The following is a 17794-nucleotide window of genomic DNA, read 5'->3' as shown; positions in this document are numbered from 1 at the left end:
TCTAGTTCCTCTTTGGTGAACACCCTCGCGAAGGAAGGCTCCTTCTCCTGTTCATCCTTTGGAGACTTAGCACTGGCGACGTCCTCAGAGTCCTTTTCGGAGGCGTCGTCTCTCTCAGGAGGGGTCACGTCTTTCTCCTGCTCGCGTGGTTCCGCCTTTGATACTGGAACACTAGCTTCGGTAGCTCCATATTCTTCTCGGGTTGGGCTTTTGAGTACCTCCGTCACGTCTGGGAGTAACTCCTCCTGTATAGGGCCGTCATTGGACTCACCTTTTTCCTCGTCTTGATCGAGCACGCTCGAAACCACACTCTTGTGGTTCGTTGACGTCGACGGGTGGCCTCGTTCCGTCGAGGACGCCTGATGTTGCGGCTCTTCCGTTTCTCCTTCCTTGCTTAGTTTTTCGTTCGTCGTTTCGATTTCGCTCTCTTGGTCATCTCTTGTAACCACTCTTAGGTTCGTATTGGAGCGTTCGTCGCCGTGCGCAGCTATTGCGGAACCGTCCCATACGGGTCCCGAGCCTACCTCTTTTACAGACGCTTCTCCCTCCGTCTTCCAACAGTCGTTGGGGTTTGAGACTACCGATACCCCGTTCCACACGGGCGCCGTACGTCCTTCATGCTCAAACGGCAGTATTTCTTCAGGTCTCGTCATATGTTCATTGCTTACGTTCGTTTCATTTCTTTCCGGTGTGGCGGAACTCATCCCACCTCCAACAGGACACACTTCATACCTCTTGGTCGACTCCTCCGCGGAGTTCAAAGTGTTCCCATTTGTGTCGATCCATAGACAAGAGGAAGGAGCGACACTCCCTTCCCCTCCCTCTCGCCCCCATCATTGCTGGTTGGGCGCTTGTCCTAGGACAGGTCCCACCGTTGCCCCTGTCGGACCGCCAAGTCGCTTCAGCGACGTCTTTAGAGGGCACTTCGCCAACATGTGACCCGATTCATCACACAGGAAGCACTTGCGTCCGTTCCTCGGCTGGGTGTTCTGAAATCCGCTAGGAGGGTCACGCTCACATTCAGGACCGATGTGGCCCACTTCCTTACAGTGAGGACAGGTGGCTTTGCCGCGGCGACAGTGAATTCGACTACACCCCAGCGTGTGGCACCGACCGCACACGAGAAGACCATCTTGGGTTCGCAAGTCCGGACTCACACGAACACCCCGGATGGGCGTAATAGGAAGCGTCCCGGTAGGCTGATAGTGTAGAGAGGGGTTCGGATCAGGAGGAGAGTAGGCAGCAGCTACATTCATCGCCGGGGAAGCATAGGTGGTCGTCAGGGGACGCTCCATCAACTGCTGTTGCTGTTGAAGTTGTTGCTGTTGCTGCTGAGCGAGTAGATTTTGCGTCTGCTGCATCATGTTCATCATGCGTTCGAGGACAGCGTTCTCTTGGGAAGCGTTAGGGGACGGCACATTGTCGAACTCGGAGTCGTCTTCAACCGGACGGTGCATATTCTTAAGGAGCAGCATGGCCACAGCCGCAGGGATGGAGTCAATCATCGTCGTGGTGAGAGCGTTCCTCCAATCTCGGTTCCGAAGCCCAGACAAGAAGTACCGGTAACGCATCTGAGGATCGTAGCACTGAGCATCATCGCAGAGGCTTGAAATCATGTCGCCCCACACTTCGGCGGACATTCCCCTGGGTCGCTTAGTGTTCTTAAGGTTCTCAATCAGTTGCAATGGGGTCTGACTGATGAACTGGTTGTGGAACCGAGTTCTCAGAGCCTCAAAGCTGTTGATCCGCGAGTACATCCACCAATCTTCGCCGACCTTGCCTTTCAAGCATTCACGGAAAGCGCTAAGTCGCAGGGGTTCGTCCAGCCCGATTGTGGCGTTCTCGAAGGTGTAGAAGGATCGAGCTTTCTCTACCGACGCTCCTTCCGAGTAAAAAGGTTGGAGCATGCGGATAGCGTTCCGGATGTTAGTAGGCATACCATACTGGCCACTAGTAGTCGAAGGCGTATTACCATACGTAGGCGAGGAGTAGTAGAAGGTACCTCCATATTCCCCACACGCAAGACCCTGATGGGTTCCGGCAGAAGCCGTAGTTCCTCCGTTTCCTTGTGAAGCTCGGGTTGTTCTCGTAGGGTCGACTCCGTACGCGATTCCACTGGTAGTCGAAGTTCGAGACCCCGGGCCTTGGGTAGGAATTTGAACGGTAGGCGATGAGGCCTGAAAGGGAACACTCTGAGGAACGGGGACGGTTACTGTTGGAGCGTCCCCCCCCGCCACCTTGCAAGTTACCAGAGGGTTGGAGACCCCAAGGAGGAGCGTTAGAGGTCCTCGGAGGAATACTTGCCGGGGAAGTACGTCCACCGTTTTCAGGGACAGTCAGTAGAGAGAAGAACGGGTTGAAGTCCTGCCCATATGACGTATTTGGGGTTCGGATTGTGAAACCTTGGTACGACGGGATTGCAGTCCTTATTCGAGTTGTAGGAGGGGGAGTCCCCACGAGACCGTTTGCACCAGTTCTCTCCATAGCGGCGGCAATCTCAGGAGGAGCCACGGATCTCAACCAGTTGAGGGAGTTGAGCCAGCCTTGCACCGTACCTCGGCCGCCTCCGCCGTCCAGGGTCAGCAATGAGCCCAACTCTTCCGTAGTGAAGGTCGCAGGGACCCCGGAGCCCAAAGCGTCCGCGGGTGTCTCGACACCAGTACTAGAGTTGTTCCCCCCAAGTCGGTTAGCCGCTTGGTCTACGATATTCTGCACGTTTTGGAGGCCTTGCGTAGTCGACAGACTGGGTCGTATTCTCGAAGGCAGACTCCCAGTCGGGCCTTCTTCTTCCCGTACAGCGGCGCTCTCATCTTCTCTGTTGCTAGTAGTCGACATCTAGTCTTTCCTTCTGACGCTCTCCGCGAGACTACACTGGGTACAAGACCTTCTCCAGCAAGCACACTACCCTGCTTCTCCACCAGATGTCGTATACCTCCTCTTCCTTCAAGGGTCGGGTAGTCCGCGGCTGTTCATGGAGTACGGTCTTGTTCAGTGGCTGCAGGAACGGTAGATAGGAACACTAGAGAGCTGAAAAAAAGAAAGTTTGTTGATTGGCTTGGCCTCCTCTTGAGTAGAAGGAGGGAAATATAAGACTGACAGCTAACCGGAAGAGAGGCCTAACACCTTCTCGACCTTACATACACTACACTACATATTAAAAAAAAGAAAGGATTCACTTCGTTTGTTGTCGGCCTTCGTGGGACAACGGAGAGCTTCTGGGAAGGGGCTTGATGTCGCGAGGTGTTTTTGGTCCCACGACGCCAAGACACCGGCGTTCTGGGGCCCCTTATAGGACCACCCTAACGGGCTCGGTCAGGGGCACGTGCGTGGTTGAGTTCAACGGGAACCACCCTGACGGGACGGCGGGACGAGGAGTGATTCCAGGGTCTCGAGTCATCCCGACGGGAGGCCGAGCTCCTGGAATGACCCCTCCGTTCCCGGGTCCGGGACGCATGCACCCATATTTCTATGCGATACATCCAGCTACGTCCAGTTACGCATCCAGCTACGTACTGTACATCCAACTACGCAACTTGCAATGACTTCCTCCGGAAAAGAAGTGCAAGATAAATATGATCCGATAATAACTTTTTTAGACTGGGCAGGATGCTCCTATTGAATTAAAAGAGTAATAGCTAAAAAGAGTGCAGAGTTAAGAGCCTGAAAGCGTTGAAAGAGTTAAAATAACTGTTTCAGGTCTGCGGGGACCTGTTAATATGGCCAATAGAAATCAACCCAAATTATCCGAGCGATGTAAATCAACAGCAATTTTATAATAAAAAATAGCCCCCCGAAAGAGTCAATCATTGGGAAAACCCATGGAAGTCTCAATCCAAGCACCCTACTAAGTTGACTTGTGTCGTACTTAAGTGGGTTATAACACCGGTAGAGCACAATAATTGGATGTAAGGGGGTACGTAGCCCCAAGTGTACCCCTGGCTACATGAAGTGTGACACGTCACACTTCAGGATATCTGGTACATGGTACCAGGGTCGTCAGAGGCCAACCATTGGCTGATGACATAGCCTTACTAAAGGTGACTTATAGTTTGTATTTTAAACTCAAACTTAGCCTACCTATAAATACATTCAGTTTTCAACCTACTTTAAATTGGTCACTTCGCTCCCTTATACATGTGAACTACTGTTCACTGAGAGTGTGTACACTCTCGGAAGTCAACTTGTGTGCGCGGAAGCACCATGTACGAGGTCGACGTAGATTCTAGTTGCTGAATTTGCGCTCAACAACGCGGTGCACGCATCTACGGGGCTCACGTCGTTCTACTTGAATGGCTTCCGTCACCCCAGCGTGCCCCTCAGCATTCGAGAAGACACTGCATCCTTTATTCTAAGTGTGTGTGGGGGGGTCGGAAAGCTCTTTCCTCCCAGGTCCCAGATGTTAGACCGGTTTCGCTCCGGGAACAAGTGGAATCCTTTGTGGATACCAAGCTGAGCGTGATCAGCAGAGTCCGCGATGTCATGGCAGTGGCCCAGGACAGACAGAAGGAGTACTCTGACAAACATGGAAGAGGAACCTTAACTGTATTTAAAGTGGGTGAATTGATTTTATTAGACACGAGGCATCTATCTCTAGACACTGTCAGCTCTGTCGGCATTAACAAGCTGAAGCACCGCTTCATTGGACCGTTCGCGGTCCTGGTCAGGCATGGTGCGTCGTACATATTGACCTGCCTCAGTCAATGACGACGCACCCGGCGTTCTACGTTGGACGTCTTAAGCGAAACCATGATTCGCGAAGGTTGCTGCCACGCAGACCTACCTTGGCCCAACTCCTCGATACGAAGTCCGGCCATAGAAGTCGACGGGAGCGCCGGAGCAGGCACCCCAGCCTCGGGCTGAACAGCATGGCTGCGAACGAGACCGTACGGTGGAGGGGACCCGTACGAACGGACCCCATTTCCATTCGCCGAGTACGTCACGTACGTCGGGTACGCAACATACGCGTACGGCTAGAAAAACGCCAAAGGCGGCTCCGGACGTGGCAGCAGATCTTCAACGCGTCGGATCATGCGGAAGGCCTCGTCAAGATCGGACGAAGAGGCCCGGCGGTCCACCCGCAGATGCAGGCTCGAGTCCTCCCGCTCCAACTGATCCAGGCGGCCCGCAAGACGACGAGCACGCTCTGGTTCCCGGTCTGGGCGGCAGCAATACCGCCAGTCCCAAGACCAAGTGCAGGCTCAAGCACGAGGACGCGTTGACGGAGGTGGTCGACCTCAGAGCCATTCGTCGGACCCGCAGGCGGAGCACTCGGACGAGAATAGCGTTCCGGAGGCGCCTAGTACTCGTACTCGTACGAGAACACCTCTGACCCTGCTTAACCGGAGCGGAGAAGTCCACTACCACATGGAGCGGATTCTCCAGGAGCGACGGCGTCGTGCTAAGCGACAGCTCCTCGTAAAGTGGAGGAATTATGTCCACTTCGAGAACTTGTGGGAGCCGATTGAACGGCTCCTGATAGACTGTCCGAAGGGCTGTCACATCTGGGTAAAGAAGCGGCAGCAGCTTCGTAAGTAGTTCGGGCTACTTGACCGAGCGGGGTACGGACGTTGACGACTTTACGTACCGCGTTCATCGTGAGCGCTAGAAGCCGCGCGCTTCAGAATGGGCCTTGGCAGCATGCGCTTGTTGACCAAGTGGGCAGACCGGACTCGAAAATCACGCTTGTTTAGGATGCGAGACAGCAGCTGATCTTCATGGTGTTCCCGTAACGCCTTGGGTGAGTGCTTGAGAGACTCAACCTACGCCCAGTACATGTTCTCACACAAGCTCCAGTTGGGGCAGTTCTCGTGAAGAGCCCAGGGGTAGCCCCAGAGAGGGTAGAGACCACCCCGGCTCTCGGGCTTCTTACAACAAGTGATTAAGTCTTTCAGAGGGATTGGGAACATTGAACAAGGCGAGGAGCGCCACATTAGAAGTACTAGCATTGGCTGCTTGACTGGAATATAGCTGCACAAAGCCACTGAAATCATCTTTCATCACTAGGATGTACTTGGAGTCAGTATCTTCATCAGCAGGAAACGATAGAAAATCGAAATGTAGGACCTCGTTCGGCTTTGTAGCGAGGACCGCGGCTCCGAATGGCCGAGGCTCGCGTCCGTTTCGAGTGGCCACACAATGAATGCACTCCTGAAAAAGTGATTGGCATCAGCATTTAAAGTTCGCCACCAACACCAGTCCGCGACCGCATCCACCGTCGTTTTTGTCCCTCTCTGTCCACTGCTTCCAGCGTGTGCGACGCCACAAACGCGTCGAATGAGATCATTTGTCGTGTCTGGTATCCAACGAGCTTAACACTCCATTCAAGGCATGCACGTTCATCACTCCACGTTACTTCAGTAGGTCGATTGTGATGTTCCTGTTGTTTGACACGATCTCATCCATGGTCAGTCAGACAAATTCAGCCTACTCGGCCGCCCATAGGTTATTGCTTCCTCGGACGTGCTCAATCACGCACTTGTATGACGCCATCACCACAGCCCACCTTTGCAGCTTATTCGCCTGATAGCGCTATATGGATCCGTCGTTCGCAGACGGGTTGATCATGTACACTAGGTTGCGATGGTCTGTAATAAGGGAAATCCTTCAGGCCATAAAAGGAGATACTCCAACCTTTTTGCGGCATCCACTATTGCGAAAGCTTCTTTCTCGATTGTTGGCCACCGTAATTGGGCTCCCGTGAATTTCCCACTGAGGAAGGCTAGAGGCCTGTGGTTCTGTCGGTCCAGCGGTTTTGACAAGTCATCTTCATTCACCGCGGTACAGACTGCGGCCCAGAAATATTGTGAGGCATCTGTATACAAGGCAGCGGCTATGTTGGGATCAGGATGTGCCAAGGGTACCATAGCAAGTACAGCGCTGCGAACCTCCTTTAGAGCATCAATGTGCTCCTGACACTAGTTTAAATCCACCAGGTCAATTTTTCACAATTGTTTCGTCCTGCGCACTCTGTGCGCTTGGATTCTTCGTCTACCACACGAAGTAGTGGGTCGACTAGCTCGGTGTAGCAGGCAATATTTTGGCGCATCCAACTAGTGGTACAAAGGAACTGCCGGAGCTGCCCTGCATTGACCGGATCAGGCATGGAGACGAGCTCTTGTATGCGTGACGGACAATGCTTAATTCCATCGACACTCACAACTTTTCCGTACCAACGAGCTTCTCAAAAAAACGTGGCACTGGCCAGGTGTAGCTTGAGCCCAAAAGACATGCAAGTCGCCTACACACGCTCCAAGACATCCAGTGAATGCACAGGTTCCGCCGCATATCCTAAAATATCATCCAGCCATACCAAAACTACACTTATAGAGTGGCTGAAACACTTCCTCAACTACATGCTGACAGTAAGCCACCGCGTCCGTGCCACCCATGCGTACTCGAGTCGGCGTAAATATGCCTCGATGTGTCAAGATCGAAAACACCTCTTGCGACTCGGGATGCAGCGGTAGCTACCAGTAACGTCGGAGCCAGTCGAGCGTAAAGTAGCACGTCGTGCCTTTCAACAGACCGAGGCCAGATTTGAGTATGGGCATCGGCCACTGAATGGGGTTCGTTCTCTCGTTCACCCTTCTGGTGTCGACAGCCATCCTGTATGTATCCGGCTCGCTCTTCGACACTATCCGAAGGGATGACGCCCATCGACTGCGTGAGCTCACATACGCAAGTCTATATTCGAGCAATTCATCGATGTGCCCTTCCAGATACTCCATGTGCGCAGGCGGATACCGACGCGCATTAGTACGCACAGGAGTTTCTCCTTCATGAAGGCGCACTCGAAGAAGCACTACTCTAACCGGGGGATCACGGCCAAATGACGTCCTGAAGACATCGCGATACTCCAGAAAGAGGGATCTCGATCTCTCAGCATCAGGGCGACTCAGACCAGCTGATACCACTTCCGCAACACGATCGTTCAAGTAGCAGTGCCTTGGTCAGATTATTCTCTCCCCAACTCCGGCGTTGCCACCAACAGAAAATTATCGTAAATGCGGTTAGCATATCCACCACCTTCTTCCCCATCTAAGTCTTGCCAATCCCACTATGTCCGGATGTCACGCGCCCGAGCTAGCATAACATCGACCGAGTACCCCAAACGCTCCATCTCTGGGCGGGATAGTACGAGCACATATTTCTTCTTTTCTTCTTCAAATATCCAAGCTCGATAATGGCGAAGGACAGGAGAGCCCGCCGTTGTTCTTAGCTGAACGTTATCGAAAGTGGTACGTTGAGCTACTTGGAAACGACTGCCATCGAAAGTGACGAGTTGCTGGGGTGTGCATCTCGCCTCATTTACCACTGCATCGGAACGTAGCAGCTGATCTACTAATCCACGACTCACCACATTAACATCAGGCCCCGAATCCAGTAACCCGTCATGCAGCTCGAGCACGCTCTCCACGACAGCCATGCACGCACTTCCTTTATCGGTTGAAACGTCCCCAAAGTGAAGTGTTTTGACAGAGTGCACTGGACTTGTTGCGCCAGCACTACCGGTAGTCCAAGGCGTCGGCTTTCGGGTTCCCTTATCTCTCCATTGACGTAGGAGTTCCTCAGCTTTGTCTGCGACCACTCGAGGACAATGCTTTACTCGATGGGTCGTGCTGTCGCATTATAAACAGGTTCTCTTACGTGGCGGCGTCTTTGTATAATCACGGCGAGGGGGTTTACGAGACTAGTGTCCGGGTTTCTTCCTAGTCTGCTTCGTTCCGGACGAGTCAGTTGGATTCGCTGGGGGCTCCCACCGCAGGTACTCCTCACAGCTGTCGCGGAGCCACTTGGTAATGGCGACCACATCTCTGAGGAGAGGCTTGTTAGACTCACGAGCCATCTCATTCTTTACCGTCCGGCGAAGCGGCTCGGGTACCAGTGCGTCCATCAGGTAGCGGACGACCCTCTTCGATTCTCCCACGATCATCCACTCCATGCTTTTCAAGTCTCACAGCTGTCGACATCTTTATGCATGCTCCGCCAATTTAGAGACACGCGACCCATCGCCTGCTAGCGTCACGTCCATTGCCAAACTGCTACGCATCAGCGTTCTGACCTTACCGAAGTCAAGCTCTCCCGTGATCCGGCCTTCCCAGAAGTAGTTAATCCAAGGATATTTGCTCAATCGGTTAAAAACATGTTGAACATTGTCATAAGGCGACGACGCTCGACTTCCACACACGCCCCCACTGGTATACGGAAGGGTCGGAAGAAAGCCGTCTCTAGAGTAGACAGCTGTCTACAGTAGGCTTCATACTTCTTCATGAAAAACGGTTCTTCTTTGGCCGTCGATCCGCGAAAAATCGGTGGGGTTGGGAGTGTAGGCATTGTCTGCACGCACCGGCTCAGCTGTAATCCTTCTGGCTTCGCATGTCACCCATTACCCGCAGATACGCTGACATTATCCATGCCGTCTCCTTCATAATCACGACGTGGAAAACCAAAAGACCCCCCCCCGCTACTGGCAGTGAGGTGGGTACTGAGGCGACGAGGTGTCATGCTTCCACCATGCGGGGCCTCCGGTGCCTCCGTCGTCGAGGGTATTCCCTAGGGAACTGCTGCACCAGTCTCGTCGGTCCGCGGTGGAGCTGCTGTCATTTCCACTGTCCAATGCTCAGACCGATGTGGTGGCGACGCGTTTTGATCAGGAATGGTAAATCTAGCCATGGTGGTCCAGGCTACTCGGTGGCTTTAACAGTCACACACGGTCGGCCTGCACGGTCGAAAGAAGATTGCTCAACCAATCGCTTGCACAGAGGCGTCTCCTGCAACTTAGTACCACGGCACTAAAGCTAGCTTTGATCTGTGTCCCCGGCGTTCTCGGCCGGAGATGTAAGTCGAACAGACTAAATTGCAAAGTGATAGATTGAAAATTAGAACTCTGGCTTCTACAAGCTTTCCACAACCTCGGTAGCGTACCCTCTTGATACAGGATTGCCCTTCCAACCCTGGGAGCGCCTTGAGGTTTCAGCTTACATCTTCAACACCCAAAATACGATCTCAGGTATGGGCTATTAGCTGTACAGAGTATCGCTCAGGAACCTACTATGTATTATTAAACGCTATTTACGTTTAACTGTAAAAAAAATAGATTTTTTAAGGTAAAGCAGTAAGGGTAAGAAAAACCCTTTACCCAACCACCCCATAGCACTCTTCTACCCAGCCACTTTCCTGAAAACCCCGGTTTTCCAGAACCGTGGTGTGACATCCCAGGCGTGACATCTCACCAGCCGGTCCATCGCTGGTGTCACCAGTGGTGGGTTCATTGCCAAACATTAATTGTGCAAACCATGGGTAGCCACCTGATGCACCATCACCTGGGGGTGACATCTTGGCTTACAGCTAGAACACAAAGCATCTCCTGCGCCTGCTTCACAGCCGCAGCATCTGTTTGTGTGTATGAGATGGTGCATACAACCTGGAAACCGCACGCCGTTAAGCGCATGCAGCTGACGTCAGAACTCCATACGAAAGTGTAATCCTTATCAGTATCACAACGAGTAAATTACCCTGTTCAGCGGCTTCATTTATCATCCATTTTCTTTAGACAGCAGTAGTAAGTGTAGCACAGTCGACAGCACCGTGACCATCGCCAACAGAGACTCCATTATCCTGCAGCAGCATTAGATGGCATAGTATTTTTAAATGTTAGACTTACGAAACGCACGCAGTTTTTGGTGTCTTCACTTTCAGAAAACACGCCGTTAATCGCTCGGACAGTGCTAACTACTATGTCACTACCTTAATACTCAATAGAGCCGGAGGAAGAGAAGTAGACATCCGAAATACTAACGCGCCGTGAATGATGCCGCCATGAGGTGCGTATATTTTATACCCGGAGATGCGAACCATTCTCCACTTGGACTGCTCCTAATTTCGAGTAAGTAAAGTTCAATGAAGTCCGAGTTATATTGTAGCTTTATTAATATGCAAATCGTAGGCACTGAATCCAGATTAAGCTGTACTTAAAGTCTTAAAAATAAATAACCGTAGCCAACACGGTTTGATCTACACCATTTCCAAATCAAGTTGGCCAATTTTTCAAAGCAAGTGAGCTATGAGGTTTTTAAGAGAAAAACCTATAATAGGTTTTATTTAAGAAAAAGTGCATTTTCCACAAAGTGGAAATTGGCGCGTTGTGGTTCTTAATCAAGTAAAGAATGGCCAACCGTTCTGGCGCCAATTTCTCCCACGGAACACCAACCATTCTGTGCTGAGCAGTAGCCTCATCTTTCTTGTCACTTTCATTTCTGCGCTGTTTCTATAGCATGCCCTCAACTCCCACCCCCACGAGAAGACAATGCCAACACGAGCGCATTGCTGCCAAGGCACGTGTCGTGCGTGCCTTCAAGGATGGGGCGAATTGGCAGGATGTTGCCAAGCACAATGATGTTCCGTACAGCATCGCTCGTCGCGCCGTTCTTTACGCTGACACTGAGCCCGGAGCTCACGGAGGAGTTCGCGACGTTCGCGTTAAAATGATTGTTCCAGTCATGGCCCAGCTGGAGGTATATCTCGACGAGGATTGCCGCCACACCTGTAAACAGATGCGCGACAGGTTGCTGAGCGATATGGGCGTGTCCGTAAGCACGTCTTCCGTGCACCGAGTCCTCCAGGGCATGGTCTACAGCTTAAAGAAGCTGCGGGTCGAGAAGATTACGATGAATAATGCGGAGAACAAGACGAAGCGCAAAGACTTTGCGGACAAGTTGGAGAAACACACGTATGCGGGTTACATGACCGTGTTTCAGGACGAAAAAAATTTCAACATTAATCTATCGCGTAGCGAGGGCTACTCGCGGGTTGGAGAGCGTGCTACGGTGGCGTTGGCATCCTCTAAAGGAGCCAACTTACATGTGCAAGGTGGTGTTTCGTCTGGCACCGGTATCGTACTCATGCGAACACACTCTGGATCTATCAAGAAACAGGAGAACGCGCGCTTTGTCGCTGACCTCTTTACGGCAGCGTTGGCGACGGACAAGAACGTGAGCTGGCACCGCCCATCAAGATAGTTATTGTTACGGACAATGCGCCGTCCCACAGTGAGGTCGATACGCTTACTAGAGAGATTCTGACGGGGGACGGCATCATGAACAGCTCCAAGCTGGTCGTGCTGCGTCTAGCACCTTACAGCCCCATGCTCAACCCAATTGAGGGTTGTTGGAATGTGCTCAAGCCAAAGATGCGGCGATTCATTGCCGAGCGTAAGGAGGAATTCCTAGTAAGAGGCGAGACCGACACATTCTGCGCTCACCGCCAGGCGCTGATGGAAGAAGCTGTGGAGGTGGCGAAGCCTTCTATTACGCGTCGGTTGGTCTGGCGTATGAAGCGTCATTGTCTTAGGGCCTTCTTTGTGGCTTCAAGAGGAGAGACCATGGAGCTAGGCAAGTAGAGGTTCCAGCGAGATATAGCCATATTCACTTGATCGTAATGTCGACTAGTGAAATTTTCACTTTGTGAGAAATGGCTTTTTTCTGATGCTTTAATTTTGCGCATAAACTAACACGTTCACTTGCTCCGGGAAATTTGCCAACTTGATTCGGAAACGGTGTACTAAACCAGATATTTCGAGGTAATAAAATACCCCACCTCCCCATGCAAATTATACACTATTAATTTTGTGATTTGTAGATGGAATGTCCATCCGTTTTATAGCCTATTAGATCGAACAAGATCGGAGCGTAAAAATGAGATGGGAAGAGACAGACATCGATTTGTTTTATCTGTGATTGAATTGCCATTTCAAAACGACAAAAAGGGTCGATTTACAGGATATCGATGTGGATTTGATGGTTGATCGATCCCGAGCGGTCGATTTGGCTGTCGTAGCTCGGTTTCAATTTGAACTTTTTAAAGACCTCGGTTAAATAAAACAATCTCTATTAAATATTATTATTACTATTTTAAATTTTATTATAAATCGAGCATCAGGCTAAGTGAAAAAGACAATAGCATTGAAATGCACAATAACACATATGATGCATCCTTAGCGCAAACATCAAATCTGAATAGTATGCGTGCTGTCAAATATCATCACGTACGCTAAATTATTATTAATAACGCCTTCAGAAAGTTCATCTTCACGGCTTCTTCATTCGAAAACCTCACAGACTACATGAATATTCCTTCTCTCTTAGCCCAAGGATCACTCATTTGCACATTCGCCACCGTCTCCTGCAGCAAACTCCCGTAGGCAGTTCCAGTGTTGTGGCCTCACCGAAAACTGTAGAAACAGCTTCATTCAGCTGTCAATAAACAAAGTCCCTAATGTGTCGATCTACAGTATGCGAATTCTTCTGCTTGAGGTGTTTTTCTAATATTGTCCGTTTACAAAAGGTAAAAATGCGCAAAAAAACTTCCCAATTTACCGGCTAGGGCGAGCGACTCTTCAGGACTCGAGCTAGCGGAACAAGACACAAAGCATCGGGGGGGGCGGTACCAGGAAGGCCGTGAAATCCCCCGACATACGATCTTCAAGTGTGCTGGAGAGGCTTTCCCAGTGAGAGAGAATGGATGGAAAGTTTGAAGGGCAGCATGACCATGAAGGACTAGTGGCGTCACTGGCCCAGGGTGCGGAGAAAGGGGCAGAGATACGCAAGAAGGAGACAACTGATAAGCAAGGCGGTTGGTTGACTGCGGGTGCCAAGCAGTCAAATGTGAGAGGCGGAACCACCCAAGAGAAGGGAAGCGGGGGAAACGGTGTACAGCAGCAACCTAAAAGGCCCTCGTCATGGCGAGACTCAGGTCAAACAAAAGGCAGCGGGGGTGCATCGGGAACCAGAAACACCGCCAGAGAACACACGAGCAGGGGAGATGGGTAGGCAGTTTTCAACCAGCTTAAATTGTACTTGATGCAAAAGCACCATTGGCGTACATACTGCAAACCGCGACAAGGTTAGCAGCTCTAGCAAAGGAACGACGATTCCAGCGACACAAGGCGACAGTCCTGCAATCGACGACCGACGAGCTCCCAACGGACAGTCAACTCAGGGCAAGATGGCAGGACGTGCCAACGGCCTGGCAGAAGGAGAAATACGAGAATCTGACAAGTTATTGGGATGCTGGGAACATTGAACATTGCAGAAGATTCTCTCAACTACTGGAAAAGTGGATTATCATCGGAAAGTTAGGGCAATCTGAGGTGGAAACCAGACTTCAATTTTGTAATATTCAAGGAGAGCAAGAGAGCAAACAAGCATGCCTTAGTGGGACAGAACAGGCCGTCTCGTACTTGGGAGCCATCACCCAAGGGAAGCGCACAGCAACAGAAGAACAAAACATACAGGAGAGGGAGCGAATGCTGGAGTTGTGCACGCGTCCAGTGGTAAGGCTTACGGAGCTGCGAACTAGAACGAAAGAAGAAGACCGGGATCTAGTGATGATCATAAACCATGAACTAGAGATCCCTAGACCACCTACCTTCCTAGTGCAAACAATGGACGCAGAGGAATTAGCAGTCTTTTCTGATCTATTACACGCCATGGAATATCCGTTGTATACACGCTTGGCTCCTGGTCAAAAATTTTAGAAAGATATGCCACGAGAGGTGATGCTACGCTTCATCAAAGCAGGAGAGTAAGCAGCACCGAACCAAAAACAAGAGGTACAGGAGTTTACGCGAACAATGTCCAGAATTACGCTGGACGTGGACAAAAGAATAATCACTGTCACCTTCAAAGGGAAACAGGCGGCATCAAAATGGATTGGATGGAACATGCCGTTCGGATCCAAATTACTGCCTCTAACCGATTACAAAGGTCAGCGTGAGCGAGCCAAGAAGACACATGAAGCAATCGCAATGATCTTCTACGAGTTCACGATGGCGGTCCGACGTGGGGCAGTTTCCTCCAGAGACATGCACTGAATCCTAACCCAAGGGCTTGGGCTGGATGTACAGGAGCTGAAGCATCCGGACGACAGCACAGGAGGCACCAACGACAAGGAATGGGTGGTCACGGTCAAGAGGCCAAGTTGTCCGGAGAACATCCGCAACGTATCCTTAGTATCAATCGGAGCAGTAGAGTTGACTGTGCATCATCACTGGATTAACGTCAACTGGCCGTGTCGCACGTGGTTTTCACCGGACCACCCAACGAAATACTGCAAGGGAGGGGTGGTATGTGACACTTCTTGCATTCGGCTCAATGGAAAGGTGCCTACACGACAACCTATGGGAACTTTAGCACTAGGCGAAGGGGATATGCCCACCACCATCGCCCAGCTTCTGGCACTATTACAGAAAAACAAAATCGAAGTTAAAACCGACGACGCGCCAGTGTTCAGCCCCAAACACACCGGCAGAGTCAAATTGCAGACCAAGAGACGGATAGCAACAACGGACAAACCGTCTTTGCCTGGTGAATGGGAGGAGCACCGGCAACTCCCGAACCAGGCTTCGATGCAGTCAAAGCAGCATAATATCAACGAAGGGCGGGACGACGGAGACGAGAAGCAGAACGAGGATGTCAGCGCATCATACACCAGCAAAGTAGATGACGATCCAGGAACACCGGCACGAGATGGAAGGAAGATGGAAGCAGGAATCAAGTATCCAGAACAAGCCAGCGTACAAACCCATGAGCAAACAGAGGACATACTCATGAAAGAAGACATGTTTGAATTCCAAGCGGTAGAGCAGGCGGAATCAAGCAACACTAACGAGGAAGGCAGTGCCCCGTTAGGACACGAACAACAGGCGGAACGTGGCCGATCTCCAACAAAACGAATTATAACACGAGGAAAGCCTGGACGGAATGTTGGTAAGCTAAAGGGTGACTGGACGGTGCCCAAAGAGCCACAAAAAGCCGCATCAACGTCGCCCAAGAGAAGAGCGCCGGAAGCCTGGGAAAATGACCCCAGGCCGCTAAAAGGGGGAAGGAAGACGGCTTCAGCTTGGTGTACCATTCCGTGCTGTTGGGGTTTCTGCCGGAAATACCGCCGTCCAAAAGGTTGGGAGGGATTTTTGGAGACGTTATCCTCCTTGTCCAAGATCACAACACGAGCAGATAAGCAACCAAGGAAAGCTCGCTCATCGTCGCCGACCAAACACAAACGAAGATCTTATCGGAGGGCAGACTTAGCGGTCACGCAGCGATATATGCACCAATTTCTCTCAACAACGAGCGGACAACAAATCGACAAATTTGGTAAGCCAGACCTCGGCGAAAGTGGGGGGCACACTCAGAACTCCGAAACAACAGTTCAGGAGCAACATGACAGTATTATGGAAGACACGTCTTGTGGTGGCGGGGAGTACGAATTCGTTCGAGTCAAACCGCCAATAGACTTCGGCGAATCTCTGGACACATGGTTGTGGATATTAGGAGGAACACTTATTGATGTGGCTGCCAACGGACATTGTGGCTGGCTGGCTTGCTACGCTTCACTCTATAATGTCCAGGCGGGACTTCTCCAACCATCGCCAGAGGTAATTGCAGCAGCCAACCTGCTAAAGAAAGACATACTAAATGGAATGCTGGCAACTCTGAAAGATGAAATGACGCTACACCCAGAAGAGCTCAACGTAGAACTGGAGGCTAGCGGTATCCGATCTTTAGGAAATGCTGAACAGAGCAGGCGTTTTTGCGCATTAGGGAATCATTACGCAGCGCAACGGAACAAATCGGTGAACTCAGTCGTGCCAACGCACTTCTGGGTCAGACCAGCACATATCAAAGGGATGGCGATACACGCGCGAGAAACCATATACGTCCTGGATGTGGGGGCTGACAACAAGAGAGCAAGGATGCAGGCCTATGCGTACGAGAGCATAGAAGTGCGAGGAGACGACGCTTTTGATTCAGGCAGGGTGTACACTATACAGACAAGACAAGCCGTGCAGTTAATGCAGGACATCGTAGGCGCCGGCATTATCCCGCCTGTGATGGTGCTTAGATGGAGAGACACTGGAAACCATTATCAAGCGATCGTGTATGACAAGGAAAGGTTTGACTGCTACAACACCCAGTTGAAAATACTGGCCCCTAGACGAAATGACATCCTATGCCAGCACGGATGGCCTGCACTGGACTACATTCAATATGATGCAGAGAGGACGGCCACTGCGGCGGCCAGAGAACTACGGGCAATCCGCAGAGCCGCCAAACAGGGAGACCACCAAGGGGATGACAGCGTGGGTACTTCTCAGGCAGCAGACAGTGGCAAGAAAGGGGTCACAAAACACGCAGAAAAAACCGACATGCAACACGTCCAGGGAGCCGGTCACGACTACGGAGTAGCAGTTGCCATTGGAAAGGAAGAAACGACCACAACCGGTGGCTCAATGGGCGAGCAAGTAGATGGGACACAGACCGACGCGGAAGAGTTGGACCACTCTTCACTTACAGACAGCAGCGAAATCACACCAGGAAACACGAGGGCGGAGGGCACATCACAAATGGATAATGACGACTCCTAAGTATAGAGTTAAGCCCAATACGGGTCAGCAAACTCGAATGAAAAGACGACCCAATTATTTTACGACGGAGTAACGGAGGCAGAACGGAAGGGAAACACAAACAAGGATTTCAAAAATTTAAGACGTAAACTGAGGAAGGCACAACAAACAGCAGTGGGAAGTAGAAGGAGAGAAGCAGCAGCGCTACATCACGAGAATGACTACACCATTGGGATGGCAACAATTAACGTACGAGGTCTGGCAACTCATTTGAAGCATCTAGGAGCTAAACTGCAAGGATTAAAGGAGATGCAGAGACGAGGAAAGAGAGACTTCATTTTCCTGCAAGAAACGCACCTGAACACGGAAGAGCATGAGGAGGCAGGCGCACAA

At 51.1% G+C, this 17794-nt stretch overlaps 2 protein-coding genes across 2 annotated transcripts; both read left to right on the top strand.

Annotated features, from left to right (window-relative positions):
• Positions 1 to 13514: 13514 nt before the first annotated feature.
• PITG_12553 (uncharacterized protein) lies at positions 13515 to 14079 on the top strand (the record flags this gene model as incomplete). The annotated part of the gene is made up of 2 exons (XM_002900384.1): positions 13515 to 13822; positions 13866 to 14079. The coding sequence occupies 2 exons, from the start codon at positions 13515 to 13517 to the stop codon at positions 14077 to 14079; spliced, it is 522 nt and encodes a 173-aa protein (XP_002900430.1).
• A 550-nt stretch (positions 14080 to 14629) lies between these two features.
• On the top strand, positions 14630 to 17422 carry PITG_12552 (uncharacterized protein; the record flags this gene model as incomplete). The annotated part of the gene is made up of 3 exons (XM_002900383.1): positions 14630 to 14830; positions 14903 to 16432; positions 16829 to 17422. 3 exons carry the CDS (start codon positions 14630 to 14632, stop codon positions 17420 to 17422), a joined length of 2325 nt encoding a protein of 774 aa, XP_002900429.1.
• Positions 17423 to 17794: the final 372 nt, after the last annotated feature.

The sequence above is a fragment of the Phytophthora infestans genome, genomic scaffold (genome assembly GCF_000142945.1).
Source record: "Phytophthora infestans T30-4 supercont1.26 genomic scaffold, whole genome shotgun sequence".
Lineage (NCBI taxonomy): Eukaryota > Oomycota > Peronosporomycetes > Peronosporales > Peronosporaceae > Phytophthora > Phytophthora infestans.
The sequence above is the reverse complement of the archived record's forward strand: the minus strand, read 5'-3'. Positions and strand labels throughout refer to the sequence as shown.